General features: G+C 36.2%; 1 protein-coding gene across 1 annotated transcript in view; it reads left to right on the forward strand.

The window, feature by feature from the left end:
- The window catches only part of LOC132544629 (cyclin-dependent kinase-like 5), a 50,542-nt gene that overhangs the window by 12,712 nt on the left and 18,769 nt on the right, over positions 1–19,061 (forward strand). The window contains exons 3-6 of the mRNA XM_060208247.1: positions 4,441–4,486; positions 15,759–15,895; positions 16,075–16,195; positions 18,706–18,765. Of these exons, the coding sequence (XP_060064230.1) occupies positions 4,441–4,486; positions 15,759–15,895; positions 16,075–16,195; positions 18,706–18,765 (364 nt within the window). The remainder of the gene's footprint in view (positions 1–4,440; positions 4,487–15,758; positions 15,896–16,074; positions 16,196–18,705; positions 18,766–19,061) is intronic.

Below are 19,061 nucleotides of genomic sequence, written 5' to 3' on the forward strand. Positions count from 1 at the left end.
CAATCAGGCAGTACCTCCTGTCATAATCAGGCAGTACCTCAAGACATAATCAGGCAGTACCTCCAGACATAATCCGGCAGTACCTCCTGTCATAATCAGGCTGTACCTCCAGTAGCAATCAGGCAGTACCTCCTGTCATAATCAGGCAGTACTTCAAGACATAATCCGGCAGTTCCTCAAGACATAATCAGGCTGTACCTCCAGACATAATCCGGCAGTTCCTTAAGACATAATCAGGCAGTACCTCCAGTAGCAATCAGGCAGTACCTCCAGTAGCAATCAGGCAAACTGGAATATATTTTGATTCTAAATGCATTCGACAAATGAATAAAATGTACTCCTTTTTCCAAGAATTGTGGTGAACTTTTACTTTAGACTGAGTTCTGGGTGAAAATAACCAGCCAGATGTGGTAGTTTCCATGGGGACTGTTAAGGAACCTGTAATACAACCTGATGTATACATGTCTACATTTGTAGTGTTGGAGATGAATATTCTAGTGATACCTATTTTTATTAGCAGCATTTTTATGGAGAAAGCCATTGGGGGAAAAAACAGGAAAAATAACCTTAAAAATGTGTGTTTTATAATCATTGTCATAAAAGTAAACTTCTCACCAACGTTCTCTGTCTGTGAGATCAGGTCAGCAGTGACAGATTTCCAGGAATACCATTGGTGGCTGGGAGCATTAATTGTAATGTTCACTTCCTTATCTGTTTAATAGTTTTATCATATATACCTCAGTGGCTTGCTTCATCAGTCTTATCGTTTGTGTTTTACAATTTATAGAAAATTCAATATTAGATCAAAGCTAGTAATAACTTTCTGTTGCTCCATGAGTTTTTATTGTACAGCAGACCCAGTGATGATTTCAAATTATTACAGGATTGTTTTTCAGTCTGGAAGTGTTTCATAATTCACTGAGATTTCCAGACATAGACTGGATCTGAAAGTATTTTATAATTCACTGCAATTTCCAGACTTAGAACGAATCTGAAAGCATTTTATAATTCACTGAGAATTCCAAACTTTGACTTGGTCTGAAAGTCTTTTATAATTCACTGAGATTTCCAGACTTAGACTGGGTCTGAAAGTGTTTTATAATTCACTGAGATTTCCAGACTTAGACTGGGTCTGAAAGTGTTTTATAATTCACTTAGATTTCCAGACTTTAAGACTAGATGTGAAAGTGTTTTATAATTCACTGAGATTTCCAGATTTAGACTAGGTCTGAAAGTGTTTAGTAATTCATTGAGATTTCCAGACTTAGACTAGGTCTGAAAGTGTTTTATAATTCACTGAGATTTCCAGACTTAGACTAGGTCTGAAAGTGTTTTATAATTCACTGAGATTTCCAGACTTAGACTGGATCTGAAAGTGTTTTATAATTCACTTAGATTTCCAGACTTAGACTGGGTCTGAAAGTGTTTTATAATTCACTGAGATTTCCAGACTTAGACTAGGTCTGAAAGTGTTTTATAATTCACTGAGATTTCCAGACTTAGACTGGGTCTGAAAGTGTTTTATAATTCACTGAGATTTCCAGATTTAGACTAGGTCTGAAAGTGTTTTATAATTCACTGAGATTTCCAGACTTAGACTGGATCTGAAAGTGTTTTATAATTCACTGAGATTTCCAGACTTAGACTGGGTCTGAAAGTGTTTTATAATTCACTGAGATTTCCAGACTTAGACTGGGTCTGAAAGTGTTTTATAATTCACTGAGATTTCCAGACTGGGTCTGAAAGTGTTTTATAATTCACTGAGATTTCCAGACTTAGACTGGGTCTGAAAGTGTTTTATAATTCACTGAGATTTCCAGACTTAGACTGGGTCTGAAAGTGTTTTATAATTCACTGAGATTTCCAGACTTAGACTGGGTCTGAAAGTGTTTTATAATTCACTGAGATTTCCAGACTTAGACTAGGTCTGAAAGTGTTTTATAATTCACTGAGATTTCCAGACTTAGACTGGGTCTGAAAGTGTTTTATAATTCACTGAGATTTCCAGACTTAGACTGGGTCTGAAAGTGTTTTATAATTCACTGAGATTTCCAGACTTAGACTGGGTCTGAAAGTGTTTTATAATTCACTGAGATTTCCAGACTTAGACTGGGTCTGAAAGTGTTTTATAATTCACTGAGATTTCCAGACTTAGACTGGGTCTGAAAGTGTTTTATAATTCACTGAGATTTCCAGACTTAGACTGGGTCTGAAAGTGTTTTATAATTCACTGAGATTTCCAGACTTAGACTGGGTCTGAAAGTGTTTTATAATTCACTGAGATTTCCAGACTTAGACTAGGTCTGAAAGTGTTTTATAATTCACTGAGATTTCCAGACTTAGACTGGGTCTGAAAGTGTTTTATAATTCACTGAGATTTCCAGACTTAGACTGGGTCTGAAAGTGTTTTATAATTCACTGAGATTTCCAGACTTAGACTGGGTCTGAAAGTGTTTTATAATTCACTGAGATTTCCAGACTTAGACTGGGTCTGAAAGTGTTTTATAATTCACTGAGATTTCCAGACTTAGACTGGGTCTAAAAGTGTTTTATAATTCACTGAGATTTCCAGACAGACAAGGTCTGAAAGTGTTTTATAATTCACTTAGATTTCCAGACTTTAAGACTAGATGTGAAAGTGTTTTATAATTCACTGAGATTTCCAGACTTAGACTGGATCTGAAAGTGTTTTATAATTCACTGAGATTTCCAGACTTAGACTGGATCTGAAAGTGTTTTATAATTCACTGAGATTTCCAGACTTTGACTTGGTCTGAAAGTGTTTTATAATTCACTTAGATTTCCAGACTTAGACTGGGTCTGAAAGTGTTTTATAATTTTATAATTCACTGAAAGTGTTTTATTTCACTGAGATTTCCAGACAGAGGTCTGAAAGTGTTTTATAATTCACTGAGATTTCCAGACTTAGACTAGGTCTGAAAGTGTTTTATAATTCACTGAGATTTCCAGACTTAGACTGGGTCTGAAAGTGTTTTATAATTCACTGAGATTTCCAGACAGACAAGGTCTGAAAGTGTTTTATAATTCACTTAGATTTCCAGACTTAGACTGGGTCTGAAAGTGTTTTATAATTCACTGAGATTTCCAGACTTAGACTAGGTCTGAAAGTGTTTTATAATTCACTTAGATTTCCAGACTTCGACTGGGTCTGAAAGTGTTTTATAATTCACTGAGATTTCCAGACTTAGACTGGATCTGAAAGTGTTTTATAATTCACTGAGATTTCCAGACAGACAAGGTCTGAAAGTGTTTTATAATTCACTGAGATTCCCAGACTTAGACTAGGTCTGAAAGTGTTTTATAATTTACTGAGATTCCCAGACTTAGACTGGGTCTGAAAGTGTTCTATAATTTACTGAGATTCCCAGACTTAGACTGGGTCTGAAAGTGTTTTATAATTCACTGAGATTCCCAGACTTAGACTAGGTCTGAAAGTGTTTTATAATTTACTGAGATTCCCAGACTTAGACTAGGTCTGAAAGTGTTTTATAATTCACTGAGATTTCCAGACAGACAAGGTCTGAAAGTGTTTTATAATTCACTGAGATTCCCAGACTTAGACTAGGTCTGAAAGTGTTTTATAATTTACTGAGATTCCCAGACTTAGACTGGGTCTGAAAGTGTTCTATAATTTACTGAGATTCCCAGACTTAGACTGGGTCTGAAAGTGTTCTATAATTTACTGAGATTTCCAGACTTAGACTAGGTCTGAAAGTGTTTTATAATTTACTGAGATTCCCAGACTTAGACTGGGTCTGAAAGTGTTCTATAATTTACTGAGATTCCCAGACTTAGACTGGGACTGAAAGTGTTTTATAATTCACCGAGATTTCCAAACTAAGACTAGATTGATGGAGGCTGGCATCACTTTAAATAACATCACTATTAATGTACTCGTTTTACTGTGTGTGGAAAAAATAATCAAATTTTATAGATAAGATTTGACATTTGATATGATTTTTGCAATAAAGGTTCCAATCAAGAAATGAAGTAAATAAATCAGTTTGTTAGAGTAATAGAGTGTGATGTGTTGGAGACTATCATCACCAGGTATACAGTCATTAAACTCCGTAACCACAACCGTTTGGAAATATTATTGACCCTGCTTGGCAACTGCTACGCGTACCAGTACTCCGGTACCAACACTCGACTCAATATTTGGTGTTCCATGCGAGAAATCATTTGGAAGTGCTTTTCATGTACAGTACCACACAAAGGCAAGAGCTGATTCTTCCTGTGATGTGGTGTTCAGTCCCATGCATAATTAATTATTTAGCTGTATAATTAACTGCGTGTGCGGCTCTACAATCGTGTTTGTATTATAGATGATAATGTATAAGATGCCAACTCGTTCGAAATACAGATTAATAGCTGCATCTTGTTTTTAAAGTATTAAAAAAAAATTGTGCTGTATTTCAGGAGTCTGGTGAAATGGTTGCTGTAAAGAAGTTCAAAGACAGCGAAGGTTTGTATGGATAGACATTTGAACTGCAGGTTCTTACACTTATCTGAACAGAGCTAGCAGCTTAGACTAACTGAACTGACAATTCATGCAGACGAAACTATCCTGACAACTCAGACTAGAGTTAGGAAAAACTGACCTGACAACTCAGACTAGAGTTAGGAAAAACTGACCTGACATCACAGACTAGAGTTAGGATAAAACTGACCTGACAACTCAGACTAGAGTTAGGAAAAACTGACCTGACATCACAGACTAGAGTTAGGATAAAACTGACCTGACAACTCAGACTAGAGTTGGGAGAAACCTGGCCAACAGCTCAGACTAGAGTTGGGATAAAACTGGCCCTACAGCTCAGAATAGAGTTAGAATAAAACTGACCTGACATCTCAGACTAGAGTGGGTATAAACTGACCTGACAACTTCGACTAGACATGGTATCAACTGACCTGACAACTCAGACTAGAGTTGGGATCAAACTGGCCCTACAGCTCAGACTCGAGTTGGGATAAAACTGACCTGACAACTCAGACTAGAGTTAGGATCAAACTGGCCTTACAGCTCATACTAGAGTTGGGATAAAACTGACCTGACAACTCAGACTAGAGTTGGGATAAAACTGGTCCTATAACTCAGACTAGAGTCAGGATAAACAACATTGGTCATTTGTCAATACGTTTAATTACATTTAATTTAAAAATCCATTGATGTCTATGCAAACCTCCATCTTGACCATTGACCAGTCATTTTCCTTCCAGGCTACCGTGCTGATGTAGATTTTGATGATATATATTTTGGTATGTACAAACTCCTTAGTCTGAAAAGGCTGATGATGGTTTAAACAGTTGTTCTTGTTATAAAGTCTGAGAAATAACTGCATGAAAATCAGTCATTTCAAAGTTATGGATTAATCTGAAAGTCATGCTCCAAAAAAAATTCAAAATTGAAAGTAGGTGCTGAACAATGAACATCAAGTTATCTTTACGATAGCTGACAGGCAATATTTAGACATCTGGTACCTGATAGGATGACAAAGTGTTTTTCCTAAGGAATGAACAATGTTGTAGAGTGACATTGATCTACCTAGCTACGTACCCTTTTTATACAGAACAAGTGCTAGTTTTATGTTCTGTTGTTAATCATTAACATAAAGAATCTTAAACATGGATTTGATTTCATGGACCTAGTATTACAAGGCTTTGCTGAACCAAAAAGAAAATCGAAGGTCAAGCATTAAGCATAGAGTGAGTCCTCCACAGGGGACTGGGAATAAAAAGCCCCATATAAAACATGACACTTTGTTTATAGGTGAGATTTACAATAAAGATTTATCCTCCTTTACTCTATATACATACAAGTAGATCTGTGATCTTTTACTGTACCTTTAACTTTCTAATGTATTTCATGTCTTAGGGATATAATCTCTGTTATATTAGGGCCTTGAATCTCCAGTTGTACGAGACCTTATTTCTAGTTGAAGGTGACCTGTTCATCAGTTGTAGGGGACATAATTTCCAGTTGTAGGAGACCTAATCTCCAGTTGAAGGTGACCTGTTCTTCAGTTGTAGGGGACATAATTTTCTGTTGTAGGAGACCTAATCTCCAGTTGAAGGTGACCTGTTCTTCAGTTGTAGGGGACATAATTTTCTGTTGTAGGAGACCTAATCTCCAGTTGAAGGTGACCTGTTCTTCAGTTGTAGGGGACATAATTTTCTGTTGTAGGAGGCCTAATCTTCAGTTGAAGGTGACCTGTTCTTAAGTTGTAGGGGATCTAATCTCCAGGATTAAGGGACACACTATCCAGTTGTTGGGCAGGCACCTATTTTTTGGTTGTAAGAGACAGTTACCTAATATCGCTAGTTGCAGGGGACCTGATCACCAGTTGTAGGGGATTTAATCTCCAGGTTTAGAGGATCTATTGCCAGTTGTAAGGCACATGTTCTTTAGTTGTTGGGGATCTAATCTCTAGTTTTAGGGGACCTAATGACCAATTGTAGGAAATCTATTTTTAGGTCATCTGGCCTGAAGAACCAAGTGGGAGGTTTCCTCAAAATCACAACTACTTATGAATGACTGAGTGGATTTTAATAAAATTTAGTCTGAAGCAGCCTTGGGAAAAGCAAAACCATTCTTTTTACAATAGTTGGTCTATAGGAATGAATGGATTTTGCCAATATTTGGTCTGAGGCAACCTTTGATAAAGAGGAATCAGTTTTGCATCAACTTTTCTTTTGGAGACTATTTCTTTACTTGCTTGGGACATTATCTCTAGTTGAAGTTGGCCTAATTTTCAGTTGTAGAGGATCAATTCTCTAGTTGTATTGGCCCTATTCTTTAATCATAGGTGACTTAATCTCCAATTGTGCTAGGAATCTAATCTCCAGTTGTAGGGAATCTAATCTCCAGTTTAGGGCACCTAATCTCCAGTTGTAGGGTATCTAATACCCAATTGTAGGGAACCTAATCTCTGTTGTAGGTGATCTAATCTCAAGTCATAAGAGACCTGTAAATCTCCAGTTGTAGGGAACCTAGTCTCCAGTTATAGGCGACTTTATATCTAGTTGTAGGGACCTTAATCTGCAGTTGTAGGCGACCTAATCTTCATTTTTAATTGACCTTAAAATCTCCCCCCCCCCCCCCCATTTTAGAGAGCTGACAAGTTATGAAAAATTAATACTGGTGGCATATTGGTCGTGTACCACTTCTGTATACTGGTATGACTAGATCCTAGCCATTTTTATGGTGTACATAGATTTTAAATTATTTATATGTACCATGATAGAACTTCAGCAAACAAATGATAGGACTTTATGTGTTCAATAAAATCATTTCAGGTTTAAATGTTGATAGTTCTGTTTGAGTTTTGTTTTCAGTATGTAAATCATTAGCATACCTGTGTGGTTCTTTATTTAAGTTTCTTGTTCAAATCTGTTCAATTTCCTTGATTTATACACCTAGCAGATCTTATATAGATCAATGTGTACGAGAAACAGAACATGCACAAATGAAATACTTAATCGTGTTTAGACTGTACATTTCTATACCCACTTGTATTCAATTCTGTGATCGTAATTAATTCTCCTACGGTTGACTTCACACAGTGTAAGAAGAAAATCTATTATTGTAATAAAGATATGATTAGTAGCACATTGATATCCAATTACTGGGGTCTGAGATGATAGGTGTTTCACTGAACATCATAGCGGAAGTTTATATAATAGTACATAGTAATACTGATAGTATTTTTTATTTTATATTGATTCTGTGTTGAAGAAATACCCTTCTAAAATAAATTATCTGCTGTCCCTGTTTGGATTTGATAAAAGAGCCATTGATTGTTCAAAGTTATATGTCTACTTGAGTTATAAATAGTGTTAATAATTGAGGAATTATTAAGTCTGGCCTAATCCAGGGATCTACAATACACAGTCGTAGGCACTGGGTCTATTACATAGGCATGGTCCTCCTCCTGTGGTTAATTGGTGTTTAAGGCATGCGGTTATTAAAGCATTAAGTCTGAATCAACATTCTACACTATTAGCCTTTATGATGGCTGACATGGTTGCTACATTCACCAGATTAGGAAATCAGTTTAAAACATGTATTGAATTATCAATCATTCAGATCTGACATTTTACAAGTGAGATTAAAAACAAATGTAATACTATGCTAACTTTGTCTGGGATTTAAAACAAGTAATCCAGAATGGTTATGTCAGAATGACCAAAGGAACATGGCACCTAAAACAGGACTGTCTAAGGTCAGGTAATCTACAAAACATGGCCCCTAAAACAGGACTGTCTAAGGTCAGGTAATCTACAAAACATGGCCCCTAAAACAGGACTGTCTAAGTTCAGGTAATCTACAAAACATGGCCCCTAAAACAGGACTGTCTAAGGTCAGGTAATCTACAAAACATGGCCCCTAAAACAGGACTGTCTAAGGTCAGGTAATCTACAAAACATGGCCCCTAAAACAGGACTGTCTAAGGTCAGGTAATCTACAAAACATGGCCCCTAAAACAGGACTGTCTAAGGTCAGGTAATCTACAAAACATGGCCCCTAAAACAGGACTGTCTAAGGTCAGGTAATCTACAAAACATGGCCCCTAAAACAGGACTTTCTGAAGTCTGATTATTATATATTGTTTTATTATGTAAACAAAAACAACACTTAGTTGGTTTACTACAAAACTACAATAAAATTCTAGCACATAGATGGTATAGTTTTTGTCTTCGTAGTATACCAACATTCAGTATAGATGTTGATGGTATAGTTATTGTCTCTCTAGTATACCAACATTCAGTATAGATGCTGATGGTATAGTTATTGTCTCTCTAGTATACCAACATTAAGTACAGGTGCTGACCGTATAGTTATTGTCTCTCTAGTATACCAACATTCAGTACAGGTGCTGACCGTATATTATATATTGTCTCTCTAGTATACGAACATTCAGTACAGGTGCTGACCATATAGTTATTGTCTCTAAGTATACCAACATTCAGTACAGGTGCTGATGGTATAGTTATTGTCTCTCTAGTATACCAACATTCAGTACAGGTGCTGATGGTATAGTTATTGTCTCTCTAGTATACCAACATTCAGTACAGGTGCTGATAGTATAGTTATTGTCTCTCTAGTATACCAACATTCAGTACAGGTGCTGACCGTATAGTTATTGTCTCTCTAGTATACCAACATTCAGTACAGGTGCTGACCATATAGTTATTGTCTCTAAGTATACCAACATTCAGTACAGGTGCTGATGGTATAATTATTGTCGCTCTAGTATACGAACATTCAGTACAGGTCCTGCAGCTGAAGTTGTAATGTCTTTATATCTAAGAACAAACAAAATAATTTTGTAAAACTGTGAATTTTTCAAATACTTCATAATATGTAATGAAAAAAGACTTCATCAGAAGTTTTCATTCTGTATGTTTCTGAGGTTATTCATTTAATTAAATATACCAATCCACTTAATTCATTTCTCATTTATGAGGTTAAATTTCAATATTTCAATCATCTAGCTGATATATAGAATGTTTTACACTCCTTCTGGTCAGCATTTCTGACATGCTGGATCATGTATGTTGATATCAGTCATTAAAGGGTATATATAAGGACACGCCTGCTGTATCACTGTCTCCAGTTTCACTGTAGATCACGATGTGGTTATAAAATGTATTTTGTGTGCCTTCAGACGTATATGTTAGGAGATAAGCTGATAACTGTTCAGTGTATGTATAAGTCTATGTAAAGTTTTGTTTCTTGTTTGTGCTCTGAATGATTTTTTGCCCATAGTTCAAAGGTTCAAACTGAAATTTAAATTGAAACATCGGTGTGTTTCACCACTGAAGCGTGAATTACCAAACATTTTCACAAGGTCATCCAAGTTTTATTGGCTGTTGGTTAACTTGGGTGGTGAGTGTGCATCTAGGGTATGAAATAGTATTATACCTAGTTTGTTAGCTGTTGTTGACAATGATGACCCATTAATACACAACTAAATAGGTGGTTCTTTTAACCTGCTATAAATATACATGCTAGGGCCTGATGTATAATGGTGCTTCTATAGTATATACATTCCTTTACCTATAATATACAAAGATATCATTTGTGTTAGCTGAAGTTATTTATATAAATTTTTAAATATTGTATTCTCTTTATGATAAAAAATTATCTATATTGTTACTGAGCTAGCACTTACTGAGCTAAACTTATACTGGGCTTACACTGACTGAGCTAAACTTATACTGAGCTAGCACTTACTGAGCTAAACTTATACTGGGCTTACACTGACTGAGCTAAACTTATACTGGGCTTACACTGACTGAGCTAAACTTATACTGGGCTTACACTGACTGAGCTAAACTTATACTGGGCTTACACTGACTGAGCTAAACTTATACTGGGCTTACACTGACTGAGCTAAACTTATACTGAGCTAGCACTTACTGAGCTAAACTTATACTGGGCTTACACTGACTGAGCTAAACTTATACTGGGCTTACACTGACTGAGCTAAACTTATACTGACTGGCTTACTGGGCTTACTGACTGAGCTAAACTTATACTGGGCTTACACTGACTGAGCTAAACTTATACTGGGCTTACACTGACTGAGCTAAACTTATACTGGGCTTATACTGACTGAGCTAAACTTATACTGAGCTAGCACTGACTGAGCTAAACTTATACTGGGCTTACACTGACTGAGCTAAACTTATACTGGGCTTACACTGACTGAGCTAAACTTATACTGGGCTTACACTGACTGAGCTAAACTTATACTGGGCTTACATTTATGTGGTAAAACTAGCGGGGCTTACCGTACATTTACTGGGCTTAGCTTATTTAGCTCCATTTTATTTGGCTATTAGCATTCTGATCTCATATTTGCTGGACTAACATTTATGGAGTGAAACTACCTTGGCTTACATTAACTGGGATCAACTTACTTGACTGCCATGGGCTTTCATCTACTGGGCTAAATATAACTGAGCTCAGTCATTTTCTTTAGCTGACTGGGCTTAAATTTACTGAGCTCAGCTAACTGGGTTACTTTAAATATTCTTAAGCTGACTGGGCTTAAATTTACTGAGCTCAGCTAACTGGGTTACTTTAAATATTCTTAAGCTGACTGGGCTTAAGTTTGGTGACTCTTTATCCATTTCATACAACATTTAATGATATTGGAACACAACCAATAACCGGTGTACTTGATTTACACCTTTACGATGTCAGGGCTGACACTAAAATCTTATTGTTCTTTTTAAGGGCATTGCTAACTTAATTGATATATTAATTAGGAATATAATGAGAGGCGATGAGTTGCCATTTGGCACAGTTTTATTAGTGAGTTATTCAGGGATAAGCTTGGGTATAACAGCAGTAATTCTATAGAACACTGAAAGTGTTTACCATGCAAACTGTTACTGTTTAGAAGTGGACTGGAATATTGCTTCAGCAAATGTTCATCTTGAAATGATTCAAGTAGCTAGCCTCATTAACTTATAGGAGTTTGGTACTCTGCTCTCTAACAATTGAAGGCAGGGGTTTATTAAGTGTGAAATTCATGTCAATGTACAGCTATACCATCTAATCCAGGTTAATATTGATCGTGTTCATTAGAGTTATAAAGGAGATAGTTCTGAGGTATCAAACATGTTGTATGAAGTTTAAATCCTCTTTTGAGTGACAAGTATATAAATCAATGAAACACCAGACATCGTAAGCCAGTGATTGGTACACAAGTATCTTTAACTTACGACATGTAACATTTCATCATCTCCTTAGTAGAATTACTATATAACAGTTTGGTTGTTTGTTTTTTTACTCAGTATTATAGATATGAAATATGTGCTACCATTGTGGGCCAGTATTGACTTATACAGTTGATAATCATTGATTCTATTAGAGTGAAAGCAGGGAAATTAAATCTATTATAGATATCATCCTATGTATAACTAAGATCCCTGTAGTCAAGTGCCACCTTATCACAATGAAACACCCGTATCATATCTCTGTAAAACACCTGTATCATATCTCTGTAAAACACCTGTATCAATTCTCTGTAAAACACCTGTATCATATCTCTGTAAAACACCTGTATCATATCTCTGTAAAACACCCGTATCATATCTCTGTAAAACACCCGTATCATATCTCTGTAAAACACCTGTATCATATCTCTGTAAAACACCTGTATCAATTTTCTGTAAAACACCTGTATCATATCTCTGTAAAACACCTGTATCAAATCTCTGTAAAACACCTGTATCATATCTCTGTAAAACACCTGTATCATATCTCTGTAAAACACCTGTATCATATCTCTGTAAAACACCTGTATCATATCTCTGTAAAACACCTGTATCATATCTCTGTAAAACACCTGTATCATATCTCTGTAAAACACCTGTATCAATTCTCTGTAAAACACCTGTATCATTCTCTGTCACCTGTATCATATCTCTGTAAAACACCTGTATCAATTCTCTGTAAAACACCTGTATCAATTCTCTGTAAAACACCTGTATCATATCTCTGTAAAACACCTGTATCAGTTCTCTGTAAAACACCTGTATCAATTCTCTGTAAAACACCTGTATCATATCTCTGTAAAACACCTGTATCATATCTCTGTAAAACACCTGTATCAATTCTCTGTAAAACACCTGTATCATATCTCTGTAAAACACCTGTATCATATCTCTGTAAAACACCTGTATCATATCTCTGTAAAACACCTGTATCATATCTCTGTAAAACACCTGTATCATATCTCTGTAAAACACCTGTATCATATCTCTGTAAAACACCTGTATCATATCTCTGTAAAACAACACCTGTATCATATCTCTGTAATCTGTATCATATCTCTGTAAAAAAACACCTGTATCATTCTCTGTAAAACACCTGTATCATATCTATGTAAAACAACTGAAACAGTACACTGTAAAACACCTGTATCAATTCTCTGTAAAACACCTGTATCATTCTCTGTAAAACTGTATCAATTCCTGTATCAGTATCATTCTCTGTAAAACACCTGTATCATATCTCTGTAAAACACCTGTATCATATCTCTGTAAAACACCTGTATCATATCTCTGTAAAACACCTGTATCAGTTCTCTGTAAAACACCTGTATCAGTTCTCTGTAAAACACCTGTATCATATCTCTGTAAAACACCTGTATCAATTCTCTTTAAAACACTCTGTTTATGTTACTTCAGTAGAACCTGTTTTGGGAGACCACAGGTTCTATCATTTCAGTAGAACCTGTTTTGAGAATTCATTATTTTTTCACTAAAGTAGAACCTGTTTTGAGAGACCACTGTTTTTGTCACTCAAGAAGAATTTGTGTTAAGAATCCATTGTCTTTTCACTAAAGTAGAACCTGTTTTGAGAGACCACTGTTCCTGTTTCTTTAGTAGAACCTGTTTTGAGAAACCACTTTTTTTGTCACTTATGTAGAACCTGTGTTGAGAATCCATTGTCTTTTCACCAAAGTAGAACCTGTTTTGAGAGACCACTGTTCAGGTTTCTTCAGTAGAACCTGTTTTGAGAGACCACTGTTTTTGTCACTTAAGTAGAACCTGTTTTGAGAGACCACTGTTTTTGTCACTTATGTAGAACCTGTGTTGAGAATCCATTGTCTTTTCACTAAAGTAGAACCTGTTTTGAGAGACCACTGTGCAGGTTTCTTCAGTGGAACCTGTTTTGAGAGACCACTGTTTTTGTCACTTAAGTAGAAACTGTTTTGAGAATCCATTGTTTCTGTCACTACAGTGTAGATCTTGTCCTTTAGGTACCTTCAGACTTGAATTGTTGTAACAGCTGAGCATGTTTTAGGAAATCTTATTTCATATATTCAGGCTACTGTAGTTGACTGTGATCATTGGTGACTTTGATGAAGTTTATGGGTAGGGCTAATAAACTGTTGAGGTTTACATTACAGGTCAGGATAGCAAGATTTACAACTGATGATTTTATAGATCATTATTGTTGTGGTGTTGTCATAGTGACGGTCAAGTCTGTACCTGTCAGTAACCTGTCGTCACCAACTTTCAAGCTCTGTAATCAATTACAAGTACTGAAGTTATTACTCTTAAATATCTAGAATTTGATGTTAAGTAACATGGCCTTACCTCTAGCTTGTTATTTTGATATCGTGTACTTTGATTATGATTTTTTTTTTGCAATATCAAAACAGTGCATATACACAGGTCACAACTGTTATACAGGTCATAGATCATCAGTGGTTTAGGTCATAGGGCATCTGTTGTGTAGGTCATAGGTTATCTGTGGTTACTTGTTTACTAGAACAGACATAGTAAGGAGATTTTTTTAGCCAAAATTTAAAGGAAAATAACATTGATACATGTGTAGATCTGAACATGTACACAAGTGTTTGTGTTATTATAGGTGTGGAGTACAGAAGAATTCTACAAAAAAAAGGCTTTTTCTGACAATATATCCTTGTTTGCACTCACTGTTTGTTTTGTCATTGTAAAATTCATTAAAAGATTATGTTATATAGGCTTGCAGGCAGGTGTTCAACCACTAGTCGTGACAATTCAGTCACAAACATTTATAAATATACAATAAAAGTAATCAGGATATATCAGATAGTCTACACTTGACTTTTAGATCAAATATAAAATTTTATAGATTGAAAAATAAAAGTAACAGACACATAACAATGCTATACATAAAAACTCAATAGTGTACACCTGTGTTATACATAAAAACACAATAGTAAACACCAGTGTTGTACATAAAAACACAAAAGTAAACATACGTGTTATACATAAAAACACAAAAGTAAACACCTGTGTTGTACATAAAAACACAAAAGCAAACATCCGTGTTATACATAAAAACTCAATGGTGAACACCTGTGTTATACATAAAAACACAATAGTGAACACCTGTGTTATACATAAAAACACAATAGTAAACAGGGTTTTCCATAAGATCTTTTGACCGGCTACTTTGATCATTTGGTCGCCTACACCAATCCAGTTCCATAATAATGTTCCGTACACAACTACATGTACACGGCAGGCCAGCCTCCCTTTTCACTACACAGCCTACTACTAACAAAATTATGGAAAACCCTGAGTAAACACCTGTGTTATACATAAAAACACTATAGTAAACACTTGTGCTATACATAAAAACACTATAGTTAACACCTGTGTTACACATAAAAAAGGTAAACACATGTGTTATATGATAAATGACTTTATAGATGTAAATGATATCCTTGTACATAAATACTAATGAAGGAATTAAGATGGCTTTTCATTTTTTCTGCTAAAATCTTTGAAGCTATTTGATAGAGAGGGGGGACAACTATTTTATATTTTCATTTTAAAGTTTGATTCTAATGAGATATATTGTATATAAAGAATTGTTGTTGGTCTGTTAAACAATGTTTACTTTATCTGTTTTTCAATGTTTTCATGGTTGTTGTGGAAGAAAAGAAATAGACAAATAAATACTTGCTTAATTTCTGTTTAATTGTTTCAGTTTTGTTGTGTATGATAATAAATATTGAATACAGTTTCCAACAACAACAGGGATTTGGTATAGAGCATGACTCTCACAGTTCATGTCTTTAGATGATTAATGAAAATATCTGTTCATACTACAAAACATTTAGTTTCAGACAATGTAATAAAGCAGAAAGAGAAATGTATACATAACACAGTAAAGTTGTACACAGTAAAATTAATCTTTCTTACCTTTGCTTCCTCAGAAAATGAAGATGTCAAGAGAACAACCCTTCGAGAGCTCAAGATGCTCCGCACCCTCAAACAAGAAAATATTGTCGAGCTGCGGGAAGCATTCCGGCGGAAAGGGAAACTCTACCTTGTGTTCGAATATGTGGAAAGGGTGAGATTTAACACGTTTTAAAATTCTTTCCCTAGTCAGATCATATCTGATAAAAAAATTGATACTAAAGTGGAAATTTGGAAATATTTTACTGATAGAGAAATTTTAGTGTACATTTACAAAATTAGGCTATATCATAGTATTATTGAATTAGTGCTAGAACTTGTCTACTGTTGTAGAATATGCTGGAGTTACTGGAGGAGATGCCAAACGGAGTTCCACTGGAAAAAGTACGGAGCTATACGTTCCAACTGTGTAAAGCTATACAGTGGTGTCATAGTCAAGACATAATACACAGAGGTGAGTTGTGGGGGTAGGGGAAGGGGTAGGTAGGTGTACACAGAGATGAGTGGGGGGTAGGGGAAGGGTGAGGTGGGCATACACAGAGGTAAGTTGTGGGAGTAGGGGTAGGTAGGCATACACAGAGGTGAGTTGTGGGGGTAGGGGAAGGGTGAGGTGGACATACACAGAGGTGAGTTGTGGAGGTAGGGATAGGGGTAGGTAGGCATACACAGAGGTAAGTTGTAGGGGAAGGGGTAGGTAGGCATACACAGAGGTAAGTTATAGGGATAGGGGAAGTGGTAGGTAGGCATACACAGAGGTAAGTTATAGGGATAGGGGAAGTGGTAGGTAGACATACACAGAGGTGAGTTGTGGGGATAGGGGTAGGGGTAAGTAGACATACACAGAGGTGAGTTGTGGGAGTAGGGGTAGGTAGGCATACACAGACGTGAGTTGTGGGGTAGGGGTAGGGGTAGGTAGGCATACACAGAGGTGAGTTGCAGGGTTAGGAGAAGGGTGAGGTGGGCATACACAGAGGTGAGTTTTGGGGTTAGGGGAAGGGGTAGGTAGGCATACACAGAGGTGAGTTTAAAGGGGGGGGGGGGGCAAGGGGTCATACATAAGTACATAAGGGGAGTTGAGTGGTTGGGGCAAATGCAAGAGTGAGATGTGTAAGGGGCACACCCAGAGCATCAATATCTTGGTAACAAAATTCATTGTGTTATTTATGTGACCTACTGGTAGGTATGATTTAAAGCCTCTTTACCATGTTTCGCTTGTACAGCAGACTATATATATAACAAGACACCTGGGTTCTGCTTCACATGCTCAATACACAACACATACTACTAGACATCTAGGTCCTGCTTCACATGCCCAACAGACCTGCTTCACATGCCCAACTGACAATGTATATTACAAGAAATCTAGGTCCTGCTTCACATGCCCAACAGACAACATATACTACAAGATACCTAGGTGAATTGACTGTCAGGGAATCTTTGATATTACCTCGTCAGTTTCTACAACAGAAGCTATGAATTATTTATAGATATCTTCTGTGGACTTTACCTAAATAGCTTGTCGATGTAAGTCGTACACAATATAATCTCAAATATCTTTTATCTCTCTGTTGTGAGAACGCACATAAACATCATAATGATTACAGAGCCTGCTTAGAGTATTCTTTTATTCTACCCTGGAAATCTAAACAGGACTGGTCAATGTTCAGGACTTTCACTTTGGTATCTGATTGGAGCTCTCTGATGTAGGAGGTTGTGAATTATAGATGTTGTATGGAAAATTAGGCATAAAGAAAGTTATTATTTATTCAGGCAGTGGAGACTGTTGTTTTCTGTATTGATCTGTAATGGATCACTATGATACGATACACAGACTAGCCTCTGAGATTAAGATTTCTTTGCTCATGATAGAAGTTGACAGGTAGGGTGTCAGATTGTTGTAGTTAGAGGCAGGAACAGGTAGCCTTGTAGGTGTCAGTGTACAATATTTTGTTTGGTTCATTACCCTGTGAATAGCTAGCATTATTTTAAGATACAACCCTGTGACTAAAGATCAGTGTGTCTTTTAGCTTCCTGTGAAACACAAACAGACTGGTAACTGGTAATGAACATCCAGATATTCATCTGAGGTTAAAGACACACCTCAGACCTTCACCTGTAGTTACTGACACACCTCAGATCTTTACCTGTAGTTACTGACACACCTCAGATCTTTACCTATAGTTACTGACACACCTCAGATCTTTACCTAGTTACTGACACACCTCAGATCTTTACCTGTAGTTACTGACACACCTCCAATCTTTACCTGTAGTAACTGACACACCTCAGATCTTTATCTGTAGTTACTGACACACCTCCAATCTTTACCCGTAGTAACTGACACACCTCAGATCTTTACCTGTAGTTACTGACACACCTCAGATCTTTACCTTTGGTATCTGACACACCTCCAATCTTTACCTAGTTACTGACACACCTCAGATCTTTACCTGTAGTTACTGACACACCTCAGATCTTCACCTTTAGTTACTGACACACCTCAGACCTTCACCTTTAGGTATCTGAAACGCTTCAGATCTTCACCTGTGGTTTCTAACAGACGTCAAATTTGGCGGGTTACGATTGAAATCTTCGAAAACAGGTATGCTTTGCAACTATGACATGAGGTTGTATTTTCCTGAATGGAGTTTTAATTCAAGAATTTCTGGATGAGTTAGTGCCAAGTTTTTTCAATTTTTTCTCTCCAATATTCATTGTTTTTTTTTTTTTTTTGTTCTTTTTTTTATGTTTTCCTAGGCATGTTTCATTATATAACCCTGGCTGTTTATGAGGTTTTAAACCCTCTTGAACAGGTTACCAACAGCTTAAATTATGTAATAAAGGATGGTGTTCTGGGCTGTTTACTTTGAAATATGGGAGATTAAATGTCTCATTATTTCTGAGCAGAGAAATACACCATTACTGATCCTTAATTGATTTTCTATAATTCATATCTCTCATCAGACATCAAACCTGAAAACCTGCTGATCAGTAAACAAGATACCCTCAAGTTGTGTGACTTTGGTATGTATTTGTGACCTTGGTGAGTACTTGTTGAAGATTGATAAGTATGGAGTTGTGAAGTTTAAACGAAGGGGTTGGATTTTGATGCTTCCTGGTTGAAGTTCAAACTTAAATACTTGATTACTGTCCAATAACCCAAACTGTAACATATGTGCCTTCATTCATTATCATGGTAATATCTTCACTTTCATACGAAATTAAAGAGTTTGATTAAGTGTTCACTCTGTGTATTCAATGATAAAGAAACACTCTGATACTGTGTTGTAATGTTGTTTTTTTTTTATCTTTTACCTTTC

This window comes from Ylistrum balloti, unplaced genomic scaffold (assembly GCF_031769215.1).
Source record: "Ylistrum balloti isolate Yb309-2 unplaced genomic scaffold, AGI_CSIRO_Ybal_v1 Utg369804, whole genome shotgun sequence".
NCBI classification, from domain to species: domain Eukaryota; kingdom Metazoa; phylum Mollusca; class Bivalvia; order Pectinida; family Pectinidae; genus Ylistrum; species Ylistrum balloti.